Consider the following 19251-nt stretch of genomic DNA (forward strand, 5'->3'; position numbering starts at 1 on the left):
AACATCGGTTTATTCCGCTCTTTGTAATAACCAGTGGAAAAACAGCACCGTTGTCCCAATACCGGCCGGTAAATGCAACACACAACACGATACATGTCAACCCGCACGGAAGAAAGAAAAAAACTCTTCTGCACAATAACAGAGATGCTAATATTTGTCTGGCTGCTGTAAACAATGCCATTTGTGAGCGAGGTGCTTCATAACACGCGAATAAACGAAGCGATCGCTGCCACATCAACGTTCGCTAAACATGGTCACTCTACGCAGTTTCGTGGCTCCAAACATTTGAAACAATAACAAGCTGTACATTTAAAAATATATATCTGCCACGTGGGACCATACGTGGTGACTGTTTGGGTAGTCCTTCATCCAGCAGCGGAATGATCATGACTCATGACTATTATGACACGCACAAGTATCGTGACCTTGTCAGAAAATTGGGAAGTTTGAATTGGAACCACAAACATGCCAGTAGGGTTATGTTATGATCCGGGTTGTATGTTGTGCTGCCATCTGCTGCAAATGCCATGGTACTTTACAGCGTCAATCGAGCATGTAAAAAGTATGTGTACAGTCTTCTTTGGTTCCTTCGGTAAAGTCACGTAGAATGAGAATAAAATAATAAAATTGATAAAATAAAATAACACAATAAAATTCTCACGTTTCGGCCACAACACAAGTGGCCGAAACGTCGTGAGAATTTTATTGTGTTATTTTATTTTATCAATTTTATTATTTTATTCTCATTCTACGTGACTTTATCGAAAGATACCAAAGAAGATGAATCCTTGCAGTCACGAAAGCTTTAAATCTAAATTATGTGTACAGTATTGCAAAGTGCAATTGCCTTACGTAGTTGAATTGTGCACATCTTCTTACATTTAAGAATAACTTTTTGAAATCCTCAACAATGGTTTTGTGTCCTGGAAATCTCTGTTATTCTTAGTCCGTTGAGGCTGCATATGAATGAGACCCGTGCAGGATTTGACATCTGCATGTTCACCCAGGAAAGCATCGCGACTCTTATTTTGCAGCGGGCTCCTGCCACGTTTTCGCAGTGGGAGCGATGATTGCTGTGCAGGTTCCAATCGAGTAATTTGTGGATCATTTTTCAAATTTGGATCTTGACACCAGCACACAATGGCTTACTCTTGTGAATGACGCCACGGGATCTTGAACGTCCACTTTGAAGCATACGGCGAGTAGTATTAAGGTCAATTCACCAGTAGTATTAATCAGGGTTGCCGCTAGGTTCGAACCGTCAACCTCTGCAATGAGCGGCGAATGTGCTACCGCTGGGCCACGTCACCGGATTGCCGAGGTGTGTGCTCGTTACCTGTTGAGAAATGACCAAACTTCGCCCCTGCATCACCAAAAAACTGCAATCCTGCATAATTGCGTGTAAGCACGAATTCATCATCATCAGCGCCACCCAACACAAAGTTTTCCGGACTGCTAGACATTAATAACGGTGACCACAGAGAAAGACCATTCTCCATCACCGGGTAAACATGCAACATTGAACCAACGTTGGCATGTGGTTATAATGGTTACTCCAACGTTCCAAGTTTACTGGGCAGTGGCTTTCACCTTTCGCCACTCAACATCACTAGCCGTGACCTATCAACTGCTGCATGAAGGTCTCTTTTCAAGCTGAGGCCATCTTTCGTGGTCTCCCGCACCTCCGATTAGCACGGTTGGCTGTGCACAGTGCGAAAGAAGTTCAACATAGTTACAATATAAGATTCGATTGCTCCATCTCTGTAGCGAAAGACAGAGAGGGGCAAAGGGTGGCACATCTGCAGCAATGGGAGTGAAAGCTTCGGAAGAAGCCCACATCGGCAACCTGCAAAGTAAAGAGGCATCGACACAAAATCGCAGAGGCTACACAACCCCGTGCCAGTGAGTTCACTTGCAGTACCCGTGGATGTACCTGCGAGTCTAGAGATTGGACTATTCTCCCACTCGCCCATCCATCGCTCACCCACCCTTCGTTGCTGACTGTTGCCGGACGTTTTCATCGCGTTGGCGAGAGACTCCTTATTCCCTATGTGACACAATGACTGAAAAAGGCTTTTGCTCTAAACTTCCCCTTTAGTTTTCCTTTCAGGGCAGTGCGATTGACGAGTTTGTCATTTGTGCACCACTGCCAATACAGTCTCACAAGTTTTGTTTTTACAAAGAATGCGTACGATTACATTGAATGCAGATGTAACTCTGCACCTGGTAATGTGACAAACGTGTGAGGACAGTCACAGTGGACACAAGCATACAGAAGGTTTTACTGGAACCTGGTTACAGCAGCCCGCAGGGGATTATTGTGTCCGTCCGTCCGTCGTGCATCCAAAAATGGGAGGGGTGGGGCTCGGTGGGGAGGGGCTTGGTGGGGAGGGGCTGGGTGGGGCTGGGTGGGAGGGGTGGGGCTGGTCACCCCGTGGTGCCCTTATAAAACTCAACGTTTAACCTACTCACGCCGGCTTGTGTCCGCCCTCAGTCGGGCATGTTTGCGGAAAACACCACGTGGTGCCGCCGTTGACCCTGGCCATTGACCGAGCAACCCAACGTTCCTACCAGCTCCCTCCGCAGGAATGTGTTGCAGATGTAACTCTGCACCTGGTAATGTGACGAACGTGTGAGGACAGTAACAGTGGACACAATCATCCAGAAGGTTTTGATGTTCAGTGCAACTGTGCGCAGCCATTATTATATCCATAAAATGACGATCTATGTTTTCGCGGTAACCAACGTGGCGTGTGTGCAATTGGCCTGACTTCCGTATTGGAAAAAAAACATGCACGTGAATTTAAATTGCATCAACAAGACAATATTGAAAATGAAGGTGAAGATTTACCGTCACGCTTAATTTGGCTTTACATTTTTTTATTTCACAAAAATACAAGCAAAATTTGGAAAGAGCCATAACACATTGTTTAAAAAGATGACTTTCAGTTATCATCATGGTGGATAAGTGATAGAGCCCGAATATGTTTGCAAAATAAGTCTATACTATGTACAGTAGACTTTTATCAAGTTGTTAACATTTCCAGCAAATTTCCAGAAGATCCCTCAGAGCACACCTGGCTTAAAAACGCTATAAATCAATGTTTGCAAAAGCATTATCGGACTGTACACCTCTTCCTGATATTCGCTGCACACTTTTCAGCCTCTGTTCCCAACACCTTTATGAATTTCTGCGTTGCTGACCCCATTTCATGGCAGCTAATAATGTACATGGATTATAAACTATCCTCTTCAGACACACTGCTATGTTGCTTTCACCACTAAAATATAGTTTTTTTTTAATTTCCTCCCCCACCACCCCACCCACCAATATGATTTATTGCCTCTAATTTGACCTCTGTTTCACTGGCACATCAGAGCCGATCCAGTGTGGGGGGGGGGGGTGGGAGGCGGAGTACAGGTGGTTTTCCATCGGATATTTACCGTGCCAAGCTGTAACCAAAATCGAGATACCTCACATCTGGATCTGGATTGCGGCCAGATCCAGATGTGATGTCAGTCAACAAACCGTGAAGTCAGCACACCGGTGCCACGGTGGCGACATGTTTACTGCCTCACCCGGTGTACAGGCGGTCGTGAGTTTAATCCCGACCCTGACGCCTGTATATTTGGAGTTTGCGTGTCTCTCTCACCGAGCTCGTGTAGATTTTTTCTCCGGATCCTCCGGTTTTTCCCTCCGCATTTATAAATGTGCGTTCTAGAGTATTTGGCTGCTTTAAATGTCCACGTGATAAGCCACTTTGCTGGGCTATCATTTGTTGCCAGGTCGCTTGTGAAAAAAAAGAGCTACATAGCTCAGTGGGCCTTACCTGGTGAAATAAAAAAAATATTTTAGTTTAGTTTTAGTTTAGCGTCACCGCGTCATCTCGATGGCCCGGGCTCTGCAGTCGATAAACCACCCGGTGTCTCCTGAGCAGTGCCGGGCTGGCTCAGGACAACCCCAGCCCGGCTCAGGTGTGGCGAGTGGAAAAGAGGATGACGTCGCCCCCCGGGAATCACTGCCGCAGTTCGACGTAGTTCGCCGGGAAGATCCCGACTTGACCGTTGCACTCGCCACGCCACCAGCCCTCGTCCAGACACTCGATGTTGGTGATGATGTCGTCCGGTTCGAAGGAGATCTCATCGTCGCCGGCTTTGTACGAAAGACAGAATTAGTAGGAGGGATCTTACACATTGGTACGATGGGGCCAAATCTTTCTAAGCTGTATTTTGCATGTGGGAGCAAAACGGAGTAGTCGGGAAAAAAACTCAAGCAAGCAAGCAAGGTGATAGCACTCAATGGTGTGCATAAAATGGGTTCGTGAGCCAATTTGCTGCATTGCCATCTCTTAACTACTTTTCACGAGCAAACACTGCAAAAGACACGGCAGAGAAAACGTGATGTGGGAAAAGCCGGCCAGCTGATGTTTTTTCTAGTGCAGGGGCATCTTGAGTGCTACTTTCATCGACCACTTTGCATCACGGTAGGTTTTTATTTAAAGAGTTTTACACATTCGCGCGATCGATCCACCAACCCTGGCTTCTATTGTGCTGGATGACATGCCCATCTCATTGGCAAGCGAGGTTAATAATGATAATAAATAATATTCCTTCAGTGCACATTTGCACGGAATGTTTTCGCCAATAAAATTCTGAATTTGAACAGAAAAAAAAACTGGAAAAGTATAGCAAAAGCGCAACTCTTGCGTGTCGCGTCCGTCTCACCTGCTTGGTAGTCGTAGATGGCAACAGCTGTCGCACCTGCGGGGGACGAGGGGAAAGTCTCATTTTGTAGTCTGGCAAAACAACCATAAGAGGCTCCCGCATAATAGGTGTGAACAGGCAATATGCAGCATCCCGCACGGACATGGAACACAGATTCCAAGTGCAACTTTCTGTAATTCCAGGACACTCACACTTCACGTGTCAACAACAAGAAAATCAACACGTTCGTAAATAAAACACTCTGGCCTTAAGAAAGAAAAATATACAATAGGTGACGTCTCGGGCAATGGCCACTTCATCGTAGCACACGAGGGGGAGTTATAGACATACAATGTGCTATGAATTGTACCACCGCACCATTTTTTTACCATGTGCTCAGAAGTTGGAACCACTGTCCAAAACATTGCCTCATATCATTTTTGTTTCCACTTAAAGTCGCAGTGTTGACAAGACGTGTTGAGTTTTTGTGTGTGTGTGTTATTTGTGCTTGCGCACCGCCATTCGAGTGCCACCAAATAAACGGTTCGTGCGGCTGCGGTTATCCACAGACTGGAGCGGTGGATCAGTGGTTAGTACCCCTCACTCCGAAGACGGAGACCTGAATTTGATTCCCTGCCACGGCTAGCCATCAAGCGGCGTGCGACATCTGAACTGGTCCTAAACCACCGCCCACCTTCACCAACACGCACTTTAAAAAATGGTCAAGTATTACCAAACAACCAACATGACCAACGTGGCCTGGGCAAGCCTTCCTTCATCCATCAGCGCTGGTATGGCGAAGGTGTTGGGGGCAGCAGGGCCCAAGATCAGCCGCTGTCAGAATAATCGAGCTGAGGTCAGTGGCTTTGTAGCACAGTGGCCTAACCGTTGCGCCACCACTACCCCTTCATGAGGTGTTAGGCCCGATGGTGCATCTGCACGTACCTTCCTCCTGCTGCTGCAACTGGATCTCCTCCACGGTGTTGTAGGCAGGATCCTGCTCGTAAGTGGGATCTGTCTCGTATGCAGGATCTGTCTTGTACTCAGATACTATCTCGTAAGCTGAATCTAGCTCGTAAGCTGGTTCTGGCTCGTAAGCAGGTTCTAGCTCGTAAGCAGGTTCTGGCTCGTAAGCAGGTTCTGGCTCGTAAGCAGGTTCTGGCTCGTAAGCAGGTTCTGGCTCGTAAGCTGGATCTGGCTCGTAAGCAGGTTCTGGCTCGTAAGCAGGTTCTGGCTCGTAAGCAAGTTCTGGCTGGTCGCTGAATTCCGACCCGGGTTCTATCTCGTACAAGGTTTCCGTTTGCTGAGGAGGTTCCGGACCGTAGCTGTCACGCATCTTGTTCACGCTGCTGTGAGGCACATGGAAACGCGCAGCCTCGCTTGCCTTCGCAGGAACCACCGGCTCAGCGTCCTTTATAGCAGCCTGTCGGGCATCAACAACGGTGATCATGATAATGGTTACTAGGGTACCAAATCACTTTCGTTGTCAAAAAAGTGCAGTTTATTTGAATACAGTTAATTGGAAATCTTCTTCTTTCGTATGGCTGGTCAAGCCAGATAACCGCGTCAGGGGCAGCAGAGTGTATCGCTGTGATTGGCAATAACAATAGGATAGATAAATGATAAATGTGTCTTTCCTAAAACACCTTCCCCCCCCACCCACCGTCCCCGTTTGCAGCCTTGGCGCCAAGGCCCCTGCAGCCCGTGGGGCCCCAGGGCAGTTTCACCGCCTGCGCACTCGACAGCTGCCACCACGCTTGGCTACGTACGGCGAGCAGGAAGAAGAAGTTCAACGTACGTACATACACGCGTACTGCTCTGACCTGCTGCTGCTGCTGCTGCCGGGCGGCTTGCTCCCTCTCCTCGCGATCCCGGGCCCGGCGTCTCTCCCGTTCCTCCTGCGCTCGTCTCTGCTCCTCCTCCTCCTTGGCCTTGCCGAGGTTCTCAAACTTGGCACGGATGTTCCGGGCACCGGAGCTCGCTTGGAGGTGACACGTCAAAGGATGCACATTTAAGCCCCGAACGACAAGCCGACAAGGTGTATTCCCGAGGTATTTGAGCGGTAGAGGGCAGCGCATCAAAAACCAAGGTTGTACTTTTTTTTCTATGCTCCCACATCCATGCTCTCCATTATCGGCGAACCTCACTAATTTTTGAGAACTGATTTTCGTGCTTCATTTGTTTGACCTTCACCCCCGCACCTCCGATTAGCACGGCTGGCTACGTACGGTGCGAAAAAAGTTCAACTTACATGCCAGTGTCGTGAGGTATCGTCGGATAACTCCTATGACCCACACAAAGTGGGAAAGTCCTCATCCAGCAGTGGACTGACAAAGGGGCCGTGCATGCACATGTAACGATTCACTCCCCTGCTGATTTGATACATTCTCATGATTTGGAGTCCTAATTTTGGTTCAAGAAAGGGTTATTTTGACCATCTCATTTGTATTGCGTGTTGTGATTGTTTTTTGTCTCCTTAATGTAGTTATGTTTTCTCCACGAGGCTAAACGGAAGATTGTGTCAAAAGTTGCATATAATTAGCATACATTTTGAGAGCTGATTCTCGCACACACCATCTTTGTACTCACATTTACATGAGATTCAAATTTAATCGATGGTGGAATGGCAGCCGAAGGAGGGATTATGCCCAAGTTATGAATCACCTAGGAGATTGAGCATTGAGTTCGATCATGTGCAGAAGCAAGATTGATTGTGACATCGCGGGACCAAGAGAGATGGTGATGACTTGGGGAGGTCTTCATCCAGCAGTGGATCAATCATGGCTGAAGATGATGGTGATAAATTTATCCATTACAGGCCTTAAATCCACGGTCGTTGATGAAATAAAACAATTGGAGAATATTTCAGTTCTTGAATCTTATATTTGGTCAAATAGGGACTCTGTTGGCTAAGAGCTGACTCACATGTAGCAGAAGTTCGCAGCTGGTTGTTCAGTGGTACAGTAAGAGCAGGCATTGTGCATGTCTTAATGCACAATGGCAAGCGCTTATACAAGGACCAGGGCTCATTTAGATGTGGCATGCAGAAGCAGATACAAAACTTGAATCAATAACAATTAAAACGAGGAGAATGCACTCTCTAACAGCTAATGAACGCGGGAGATAAGATGGGAAGTTAATCAGCAGAGAGCATCACTCAAGCCAAGAATACGATTTGTGCAGTACAAAGTATACAAAACACCCACACTACATGATAAGACTCTGCCAATGAGGCACTGAGTCGAAGCCGGTTCAGCGTTTGCTTGTAATGAACCAGTGCTGCTGAAATTATTCACTCCCAGAAGGCCTTGGTGTGGTTGATGGCAAGTGGCAAAAATACTTTTATTTTTTACGTGGAGGCAGAGATCAATGGAGGAGCCAAATTGCTTTGCTTATTTAATTTGTTACTCACATTCGCCACAACGACGCCAATGATTACATTGATCATAAATTGATAATAAAATGTTCAGCGTCGGCGAGTAGCAGGTGCTAACACTCAGTTTGCTCATGGGGCTGAATTATAAACACCACTTAATGGCAAACGTCGACGTGAAAACGTGGCCAACAATCGGCTCTACAGAAGACCGCTTGCAACAGCCCGCACACACGTTACCTGCTTCCACGGGCCTGGTCTTCTGGTAGTTGGTCTTTGGTCCCTCCATGTCCTGGAAGGAGGCCGCTGACTGAAATGAGAAAGATGCCGCCAGTTCTTCGGCGTGGAATGATTCACTGATTGAAGTCGATTCGTCAGCTTAAGTGATGCGCTCACCCAATCGCATGTGCACAAGGAACATTTGACAAAATGCTGCATGCGTTGCATGAAATGAGTTCACGTAACAGCTGCTACCAACGGAGGTGCTACCATTCACCGCAAGAAAAAAATATTTTAAAACAAATTGCAACACTGGATTGTGACAATTCGCACCTCCGATTAGCACGGTTGGCTACGTATGGTGCGAAAGAAGTTAAACATAAATACAATTCACCTGATTTCTGGGGGGCAAATTGTGTCACCCCTAGCCATTATTGAATGTTTTATTTAATGATAGCCCCTTGAATTTCACAAACTTACAGAAGCCACAAAAATTGCCCAGTTTAAAGTAAGATTAAAGTTGCACAAAAGTGCGCTCACTTCTACAGCTAACTTAAACATAGATGTGAAACGTCGTGAGAATTTTATTGTTTTATTTGTATTATTTTATTATTTCCCTTCTACGTGACTTTACCGAAAGAACCAAGAATATGAATCCCTGCAGTCACAAAAGCTTTCAATCGAAACATAGATGTGTTGTCGATTTGTACCGAAAGAAAACATAGAACACTTCTGCGGTTAAAACATCTACAATGTTCTGCTTGGAAAAAATAACATAGAGCTAGGGTCCGATCTGTACGGTGCACAATGCTGCTTACCGTATCCACCCTGTCGGTCTGGACTCCAAACTTTCCTCCAAATCCCTTGGCATGGTCTGCACACGACAATTCATCACAATATCAAAATCAGGTTTGAGATAGTCAAACCTATGCAATAAAGTTCTTACCTTTTGATTTAAAGCTTTCGTGACTGCAGTAATTCCTATTCTTAGTTTTTTCGGTAAAGTCACGTTGAAGAGAAACAACAAAATAATAAAATATATATAAAACAATAAACAATCTTATTGTTTTATATATTTTCTTATTTTCTTATTGTTATATATATTTTATTATTTTGTTGTTTCTCTTCAACGTGACTTTACCGAAAAAACTAAGAATAAAAAGTTCTTACCGTTAACATTCTCAAATAACCAATGGTCCAGTGCTCATTTCCACTGGAGGTCATGAAACAGTGATAGTAATTTCACATTCTTTAGTCGATGGTCAATTCACCCTGAATGTACCCAATCTTGTCATATCTCGGAAGATAATCTGGATTTGAGCCTGGTTAGTGCTAAGATGCGGGGCTATCTGGAAATACCAGGTTTTTTTTTTATACAGGCAAAGAGGTGGCCATGATATGGCAGTGCAGCAAAGGACTGAATTAATATGTGAAGAGCTGTGAGTGTAATCACCTCTTATGCACAGTTGCCTTTTCTCCAGGTATTCCACTTCTCTTCCACATGAAGCCAAACACCCATTAAAGGAATTGGCCAAACATCCCAACTTAGGACCATCCTGAAATAAGGAGTCTAGACACCCATCGAAGCCTTCCAGGATAAAGGGCATTGTTATTATTTCTGGCAAGGACGAGACTCTCCACAAGACACCCACACGTGACTTCCCACCAGGTGGTTACCGGTCTGGGACTCATGCGTGGACGCAGCCTCCTTGTGGTCCCAGCCCAGGGCCGCGGTGTCCATGCGGTCTCGCTGCACACCGAACTTGCCACCGAAACCATGGGCGCAGTCTGTGTGTGGGACATGACAGCACACGGTGCACATTACGCACCATCCGAGTGCATTCAGCGTTTGTCTCACAGCCAAACATCGGACGGGATGGAAGCTATCTTAGTTGAAGGATGCAGCGACAGAGAGAAATGGAAAGACCACTGCAAAGAAATATGTGTGAAGGAAGTGGTCATGCCCTAATGGCCCAAGAATGCCAAGGCACTAGAAAAAGAAACAGCAGCCAGCTGGTCAAATTCGTAACTACGTATGGCTATGATACTAGGACATTAGCCGCATAGGACAAATGGATCATGGCATTTGAGATGAAAGCTTTTAGAAGGGATTTTCAGGATTTCGTACAAAGACGCTGTTACAAACAAGGAAGTTCTGGCCAGTGTGACTGTAAACATGGAAATAGAACCTTAGAAATAATAAAGGGTCAAAAACCGTGACATCATAAACATGAAAAACGCTGTGACCGGTGGCAGGCTAACTGCAAGCTGCTGGAAGGATGAGAAGAAGACTCAGAAATGTGCATCAGCTGGGCAAACGACATCGAAGAGCGGGCCAAGGAGTGAAGACAAATTGGAGAAGCAATAGAGGTGCAGTAATAGAGCTCGCAAGCAGCAACGGAATGAGGAAGCAAGGGCAGCGGAAGTCGTGCCCCGATAGTCACGAACACCACGGAATTGAAGAAAATAAGAACTGCTGTCAAGATGCAACGCGCCCACCATTTCCCGTCACGTCGCACCTGCTTTGCGTTTTAAATACATTTGCATTGTGAACTCTTGCAGCAAGAAGTGTAACCACCTGGTGTCAGGGAACAGCCCCGAGACACGACTTCGATTGTTTGTATCCTAGCAGCGAATTGGCTTTAGTGCAGTGTGTCTCATGGTGTATCGTTTGTATGCAGTTTCATCGGATTTAAATGGAATGTATTTTACTTAAGGCATTAGTCTTGTTACAAAGCCCGACTTTTTCGTTGCTTTCTCGATGCAGCTGCTTTCTTGAGGCAGCTCATTACACATGTGAGATGCAGTACAGTCCTTTTGCTGAAATCCCACAATAACCAGCCCTCAGATGTGTTTCATGTAGGCATTAAAAATAACGATTTCAAGTTATATTGCGTCAAAATGTGATCGCACCTCAAGATGCTCTACAGAAATTTGAAGCCACCTTTGGGTTGAAGGGTGGTGGTGGGTGGGGGTGTTGCTCAGGATGGGGAAATGTGAGAGAGGGGAGACAGAGCAACACCGCGGCACAGCGCTGGACAAAGCAACCATGGCCCAGCAACGACAACAACAAGCCCCAGAGACAGCCAAGACAGCTACAGCAGACACCCTTTGACGAGTTCCAGAACACAAGCTTTATCTACCAATATTAACCTTTTTGCGAAGAGTGCGCCGCCGCTGCTGCTTTATAATCAAACCGCTCGGCAGACTGCAAGACAAACCATCATTATTCACGTTGGTCAGAGAGTGTTTCTCATTTTTACGGTGCACTTCAGTGCAACTGAGATAATCAAGTCACAATGTCTCTATGCTATAAAGAGCAGTGGATGGTGGCTATCTCTGTTGGGGGGTCCTGACCAATGGAAGGAAATTCCATGTTCCTATGACCGGCAGCAAGAGATCTTGAGGACAACTATTATTGACGTTTAGCTGGGATGGTGCTAGTGGTGATGGTCATGACAGATGATGGTGATGATGATGGCTTCAGTTAAATCGGTAGAAACATGTGCGCACATTTTTAACATTCACAAATGTTTTTTTGTGAACAGCCAGAGAGCGTAGTGGTTAGCATGCTTGCAAAAAGGTTGTATAGTGGCCATAATACATAAACGCAATTTTGGGGAGTTTGTTGCTGACAAGTCACCGATAAATTGTTGCCGCACCGCTTGCTCATACAAAAATCGTCGTCCAAATATGGACAAATCTCATTACTCAAGGTCTAACTGGGATGGCAACTTCCAAACAGTTTACAGAGGTCACGTAACTAATCAAGGTTGTGTGCTCCATAGGCAAAATCACTCTTCACCGAACAGGCTCGGCTTTCGTTGGCGCGACGTAACCCCATAGCGCTAACCGGCCCCTGTAGTTGAGCGTGTGAGTGGCCTCACCTTGTCGATACGATCCGTCTGGACGCCGAACTTGCCTCCGAACCCCTTGGCGGCGTCGGTCTGGGAGGCATGCTTCGTGGTTTCAGCCATATAGGTGTGGTCCACGGCCGACTGTGGGTTACACAGGTACACACACTACCTCGAACCCAATTTGAACACCCTATGTAAATGATAAGCTCATCAGAGAGTAAGGGAACTACTTTTGCCTGCCATTAATACCCAATTTCCACTGGCATGTCCAAGCTGAGCAAACGCAAGGCCCTCATGGTACGAATGCTCGTCAACTGGCTATTTATGCTAGAACCAACCTTTTAGAATCAACCTTTGCAACACTGTTTCTCACAAGACATCTGAATTGGCTCAGGGCCAAGCAGGTCCGGGGGTAGGGATGGCGCATCCATTGCGTGTAACGTTAGTCAGAATAACTGGGTAACGTCAGTCACACGACACGCATCTCGACTCGTTCACTGCAGCACCACCTTCCCCCCACTGCTTAGATTCAGGAATCCCCCTGACCTGGTCAATCTTGTGCAGGTGCACATGTTGAAACAAACAGCACTCATGAATGTTTAATAGTGACAGTGTCCATGCATTTCCTTAATTGAGCAATGTTGGAAGGACTTGGGAAAAGAGACAATGGGAGGGAATTCCAAAGTTGAGGAAAGAAGCAAAAAGAGAAGTGTTTTTATTTTTTCCTGAAATGTGGTGGTTCAATTCAGTGTGGGTGGATTAGACAAGTCAGTCTGGTAGACTGAGTCCAACATGGGTGTTGAATTTTGATTTAAAGCTTTCGTGACTACAGTGATTCATATTCTTGGTTCTTTCGGTAAAGTCACGTTGAAGGGAAACAATAAAATTATAAATATATTTTATTATTTTATTGTTTCCCTTCAACGTGACTTTACCGAAAGAACCAAGAATATGGGTGTTGAAATCAATGAATGAAATGTATGGGAATAGTAACCATGGTAGTAGCTTGATTAACAAGTGGTGGATCATCAATCAACTTGGCGGCTTGACAATCAATTCTTTCCAGTGCAGCGAGGTATAAACTGCGTGACAACAGGACTCCAAATTTGACCGAATTTGTATCAGTAGGAACAATTGTTTGGGGTCAAAGAAGGCTTTGGGAATGGAAAAGAAAGCCAAGCTTCATGAGACGCTTCTATAGCCAGATTAGTAATACAGTCACCACATCCGTGGCGGGTGAGATGAGACTGTTGTGAGATTTGCAGCATGGACCGCTCATTTACTGTGGCGGCCACTCGTCGTACCTTGTCCATGCGGTCACGCTCCACACCGAACTTTCCACCGTAGCCGTGCGACGCCTTGGGTCCGGCCTTCTGCTCGCTCACTTTGATGGCCTGGTGATCCTTGGACACATTTTCACGGAGCTTGTCCAAGCTGTGGCAATAAAGAATGCAGCAACAGTTCATGTATATCACCCTTTTGCCAAACCACTGAAGGAATTACGGCCTTCCCATGCTGTGCAGTTCATAGGCAGGGTTGCCACCTGTCCTCCAAGTTTTCCAGGATCATCCTCTTTTTGAGGCAAAATCTGTAGGTTTTCCCTGAACACTAAAAGTTTATTTTTTTCATCAGTCTACACCATCCAAAACAATGCATTTATGTGTAGTTCTCCTCTCTTCCAGTATTGGGATATTCTTCTTCCAATGATATGTCCTGGTATTGTGCCTCAAAGGTGGCAACCCTAGTCGTAAGGTTAGTTTTTGTGGGTTTTGTGTCGTGTATGACGTTTCAATGTCTCATATATATGCACACTATAGATATTTTGGATGCCTCAGGTTGGCTCGTTGGGCCTGAGGCATTTCTACTAGATTCTGATAATCCTGAGAAAACCATAATTTGGGTTGGTGAAAGCAGACAGCTAGAAATGGGAATTAAGTAGTATCGTACAACATACAGTACATTTTTTTGCTGCATTGCCCTCTGCTGACTACCATGAAGCAGAGCCACCGATGACAACCTGTTCAACTATTCAAGTACTATTCAAGTACAATCCAGGCTATTTCCTGCTTGGCTCTGACAAGACTGGGTGGATTCCGGGTTATTTTGTCAAAGGCTGCCAATTCCTCTGTCACCTCATATCCCTCATAAAATACGAATGCGTTACCAATCCTTCTGGCTCACAGCCACGATGCACATCCTTGACTTCTATCCTCTGGACGATACCAATTACTCCCGCAAGGACACCGTATTTGTCGTGAGTGGTACACAAATCTGCACATGGAGCAAACCTTTCACAACAGGAAGAGACTGATCGTCACATGGTGCCGGCATCCTGCCACAGGAAACAGTTGGCAGAGACCTCATGTGCAGCTTCCTCGAAGTGGTTCCATGTTTCGCCGTTTAAAAAAAAAAACTATTTCATAATTTGAAGAACCACATGTATGTAGACTTCTGTATGTGGTGTTGTGATTAGCATACTCTACTGTTACTAATGGGATTTGTATTACTTGTTAAGAGCTGTTATCCATCATATAGTTAACAGGTCAAGTTTACACACATAATCAAACACAATTGAAGATTATAATATTTTGAACTGCATATCTCTGCAGTATGTTTGTTGGGTTATACCATGAAAACACCGTGAAGAGGAAGACAAACAACTACAGAAGCTTATGCAATAGTAATTTGATCTTTTTTTATGTGTTTGTATCATGTATGATGTTATGATGTTATATGTTTCAGTGTGATGCTTTTGGGCCTCAGGAACTTCCACTGGATTCTAAACAATATTTACGTGTTGCATTTTAAACAATAAGCTGATTTTTTCAACTAAATACGGTACGGGATTAATCCACTCCTGGGGGCTTTTCAAACTTCTAGATACATTTGGGGTTATGCAAGCAGCTATCTCATGACGTGAGAAACACAAGGTGTTGTAATGTTTGGTCTTCAATCACCTGATGTGTCCTTGACGTCCAGATCCCTCCACGGTCTTAGCTCCCCAGCGCTGTTCCTTTTCTGTAACATCGTTCTACGCCCCCATCGTCACATTCATAAGCATCATCATCCTTCTCCTCCTCCTCCTCCTCTCCATAGTGCTCACATAACGTAAAAAAAATAATAAGTCGAAACCAAATAATCATATTTACGTATGGATCATGTCACGTTTTCCAGCACGGATTTGTCCTCGGAAGTATTTAATGAGCGATAATAGCTTCAAAACAAATTGGTGTCATGCGTAATGATGTAATTTCGCCAAAGTTTTGGGCAACCCTTCGATTAATTTGGCTGGTTTTCTATTAAGTCCCAAATGGCAACACAGCTGAATACAAAAACTCATCTACACAGGGTTATTGTGAGTCCCCTATTACAGAACGAGCTAATGCATTAATACTTTTGACGTTAGTTGTGCAAGGAATAAAACGACACAATGATGCTTAAATATGAACTTGATAGTCTCTTGCAAAAAAGAAACAATGATGCGTGCATGGAGCTGTCATTTGAACAATATTTTTGAAGTATAATAGATTGAGAAAGCTGGAAGTATTCATTTATAAGGTGAGAAGTGGTTCGATACGTTTTAAATCAACAATGGTTGTAGCATTATTGACGAGGTACAGCAGGCTCGGTGTATACATGTTAACAGTGGGAGGTTATGATTTATCATGAAAGGCCATACATTTTGATTTAAAGCTTTCGTGACTGCAGGGATTCATATTCTTGGTTCTTTCGGTAAAGTAACGTAGAAGGGAAACAATAAAATAATAAAAATATAAAACAATAAAATTATCACAACGTTTCAACTGCAACACAAGCAATCATCATCAGGTGTGAAAACCACAGCAAGAAAAAAAATGAAAAATGTGGCGGTCTTTTTAACGTCGAAACGTCGTGAGTATTTTATTGTTTTATATTTTTATTATTTTATTGTTTCCCTTCTACGTGACTTTACCGAAAGAACCAAGAATATGAAAGGTCATGTTATTAAATTAGTGGGAAGTATGCATGTATGTATGTATAGGACCATACATTTCTTTGCTGTAGACTATATATTTGCATATACAGTATGGGTACTACGTTAAACTTCTCTTTTTGGCATTGTGAAGGCTGCTATCCATAAATATAACTCATATTCATGCAGTCGCCTGTGACTACATGTGAAAAAGGCTCAATTTGGACTTTGAATAGAAGAGTTGTGGATCAGTTAGATTCGTGAAACTCCCAAACCCACTTGGCCGCAAGTTGGTCAGATGCCAGAAGAGCAAATCGTTTCTAGATTCCATTCGTGCGGAGCTTGAAGTGTCAAGCCCACAAATATGTGTGGTGGGTACTCTGTGTTTCTTTCCACATGTAAAATGCAGAAACCTCCTGAAAATTAGTAATGAGGCTCAGCGGTAAATAAAGTGCATCGTTATTTTATGTAATTAATTTAGGTAATGGGCAAATGAGAGATTGGGTGCATCGAGGGTAATTTTATCCAAGGCAGGGCATCAGATCTCAGACACTACTACGCAGATTTGAGCCTGGATCGTACTTAGGTGAGCTCCACACATAAAACAAGTGTTATGGGCTGCTGCAGGGAGGGTTACATTGTCACCAAAATTTCTGGGCAGCAAAATAACACACGATTTCAATGCAGTATATGCTCCAACGTCTACGCAACTCATTTTCACCTCCGATTAGCCCAGCGGGCTACGTACGGCACGAAAGCAGTTCAACGTACACACACCAATCCGCAATGACCAGCGTGGTGAAGTATGCTCAAATAACCCCCCACGGGACCCCTCGTACAGCAGTGAATTGACGGACAAAGGGGCTTGATGCACATGCACACAATGAGATGTCAGGGGCAAATCAAACCTCAAAGTCAGGGTCAGTCTCCCAGTCATCCGCCCCTGTCTCTTCCACCTTGGCTGCGGACACTTTGTGCCCTGTGGCAGATTTCCACATCCTTGCTCCTCCTGCTGATGCGTCAGTCAAGAAGCGTGTCACATTGTTCACCACAAGCATAGAGGCACAACACACATTGGCCTCTGCTGTGAGAGTCCACCTAAATCTCAACACCCCCCCAACGTGGACAAAGAGAAACAGCGCCCGTTATATTCGATCGCATGTTGTACACTAATAAAATATAATTCGTTAATATTGTAACGTTAGCTCCCAAGGCACACGTCGTTACTGGCTTTAGAAGATAGATAAAATATCAGAGAGAACCACACGTCTATCTCCACTCACACTGACCAGCATGGTGAGGAATGGTCAATCATGACCAATACATGGTGGGGATGTCGTCATCCAGCAGTGGATCGATAAAGGGGTTACATCATCCATCAATTTAGAGTAATGTATTTGTGTGTAAACATGCGTGTGCGCCGTATGAGTGTACGAGTTTGGACAATATTATAATACACGGGTATCCCTTTATCAATCCACTGCCGGATGAAGGCCTCTCCCCTGCCTTTTGGGCACACGAGTCGTTTGACCATACTTCACCACAACGGTGAGTGCTGGTTGGAGAAGGGCGAGGAGGCCTTGAGAACCGGTTTAGAAGACACAGGGAAATCGAACTCGGGTGGCAAGACTGACACCCAGCCAATGCGTTAACCACTGCGCTACCGCTCCACCGTAATGCAGCGATCAGCATCAAAAGATTTCGCCACTGAAATAATTGCCGCTACATATTTCAATTAAGATTTTTTTTATACAAGTATTAGGCAGTAGCTAGCTGCCAACAAGTTCCAACTTATCACATTCGAACGTACAGTAATAAGGAAGTGTAATGTTAACCAAAGTATGCTCTGGAACTCGTTAACATTCTACAATGTATCAGTCAGTTAAGGGTTATCATCATCAGCTTACTCCAAATTAACACGCGCGCACTCGCATTGCAACTTACCTTAAAGGTTACTTTGCCTCGACTATCTTAGCCCTGGCTTTATTTCCTCCCCTCTATGTGTGTGTGTGTTTATTTAAATATTTTGTGCCGAATTCTTTGTACGAATACCGATACGGTCTGCCCACGCCCTCTGCCCGAAGCGTCCCCAGCAGAGGAGCAGTTATGATAGGATCACACCGTTTATATTACGTACAACGCTTAAGCACGCACTTCCAACCTGTATTAGATTTCATAGAGCGCTTGAGCAAAAGCACACAGTTCCCTTTAGATTACGTACACCGCTTAAGCACTCCCAACAAACCGTTATTATATTTCCTAGAGCGCTTGAGTCATAACTCGTAGTTCCCTTTAGATTACGTGCAACGGTTAAGCAAGCCCGCCCAACCGTTATTAGATTTCATAGAGCGCTTGAGTCGTAACTCGTAGTTCCCTTTAGATTACGTGCAACGCTTAAGCACGCCCGCCCAACCTGTATCAGATTTCCTAGAGCGCTTGGGCGATACCTCGAAGTGCTCTTGAAGCACTTGTCATAAATAGCTTTAAGCGCGACAACGCAGCCGTGATTGCATTTCACAAAGCATTTCAGCTGAACGTCCACGTTCCTCATATAATTCGTAGAGCGTATTAGCAAAGCAATGTAGTTCCCTTTGGATGCCATACCTCACTTCAGGTGGACCCGTCAATTCCTTTTAAATGTAATAGTTTAGGGGCCGTCCATAAATGACGTCACGCGATTTTTGACGATTTTTGACCCCCCCCCCTCGTCACACGGCGTCACAAAAAGTCAGACCCTCCCTCAAATATGACGTCACAAAGCTCTGCCCCCCCCCCAAAAAAAAACATATTTCCATTTTGAAAATAAAACATGCTTCAAATCGCTTTAAACTATTGTCATTGTAGTGCGTATTTAATGTGGCGCTGCACTCTGATGTTGTAGGAGAAAACATTAAACATAATATTTAATTCAGTAGAACGTGGTCTATATTTAAAGTTGCGCATTTTGATGTGACGTCACATTTCTCACCCCCCCACCTCTCGTCACACATCGTCACAAATGTCTGACCCCCCCCCCCCCCCAGATGCGTGACGTCATTTATGGACGGCCCCTAAGTCCTTGTAACACCATCTATGCTTTCATGAGAGATAAAAAAAACATTTCAGAAATTGGCCGACACCAGACACAGCTTTATTTATGGCCCTGC

The 19251-nt window shown here is 44.9% G+C and overlaps 1 protein-coding gene across 3 annotated transcripts; it reads right to left on the minus strand.

Moving 5' to 3' along the window:
* Positions 1–3473: 3473 nt before the first annotated feature.
* Positions 3474–18177, minus strand: LOC116945438 (hematopoietic lineage cell-specific protein-like). 3 transcript variants are annotated; one of them, XM_076069437.1, is made up of 13 exons: positions 18050–18177; positions 17014–17117; positions 15111–15184; positions 13458–13587; positions 12184–12294; positions 11450–11504; positions 9974–10084; positions 9115–9170; positions 8318–8387; positions 6531–6685; positions 5650–6127; positions 4726–4761; positions 3474–4153 (listed from the first exon to the last, which is right to left on the minus strand). In XM_076069437.1, exons 2-13 carry the CDS (start codon positions 17101–17103, stop codon positions 4017–4019), a joined length of 1503 nt encoding a protein of 500 aa, XP_075925552.1. In that variant the 5' UTR covers positions 17104–17117; positions 18050–18177; the 3' UTR covers positions 3474–4016. The 3 variants fall into 3 exon arrangements, with proteins under 3 accessions (XP_075925552.1, XP_075925550.1, XP_075925551.1); XM_076069435.1 differs by having other exon boundaries at positions 6528–6685; XM_076069436.1 differs by having other exon boundaries at positions 6528–6685; positions 17014–17114; positions 18050–18170.
* Positions 18178–19251: the final 1074 nt, after the last annotated feature.

The sequence above is a fragment of the Petromyzon marinus genome, chromosome 24 (assembly GCF_048934315.1).
Source record: "Petromyzon marinus isolate PM22_M1 ecotype Great Lakes invasive population chromosome 24, UKy_Petmar_22M1.pri1.0, whole genome shotgun sequence".
In the NCBI taxonomy this organism is placed as follows: domain Eukaryota; kingdom Metazoa; phylum Chordata; class Hyperoartia; order Petromyzontiformes; family Petromyzontidae; genus Petromyzon; species Petromyzon marinus.

Excerpts from the sequence above, each read along its gene's own strand:
- LOC116945438 (XM_076069435.1), bottom strand. The coding sequence starts at position 17,103 with ATGTGGAAATCTGCCACAGGGCACAAAGTGTCCGCAGCCAAGGTGGAA. Across the intron at positions 12,295-13,457 it reads AGCGTGACCGCATGGACAAG|TCGGCCGTGGACCACACCTA; the intron begins GTACGACGAGTG and ends TGTAACCCACAG. Across the intron at positions 6,686-8,317 it reads GACCAGGCCCGTGGAAGCAG|CGAGCTCCGGTGCCCGGAAC; the intron begins GTAACGTGTGTG and ends GTCACCTCCAAG.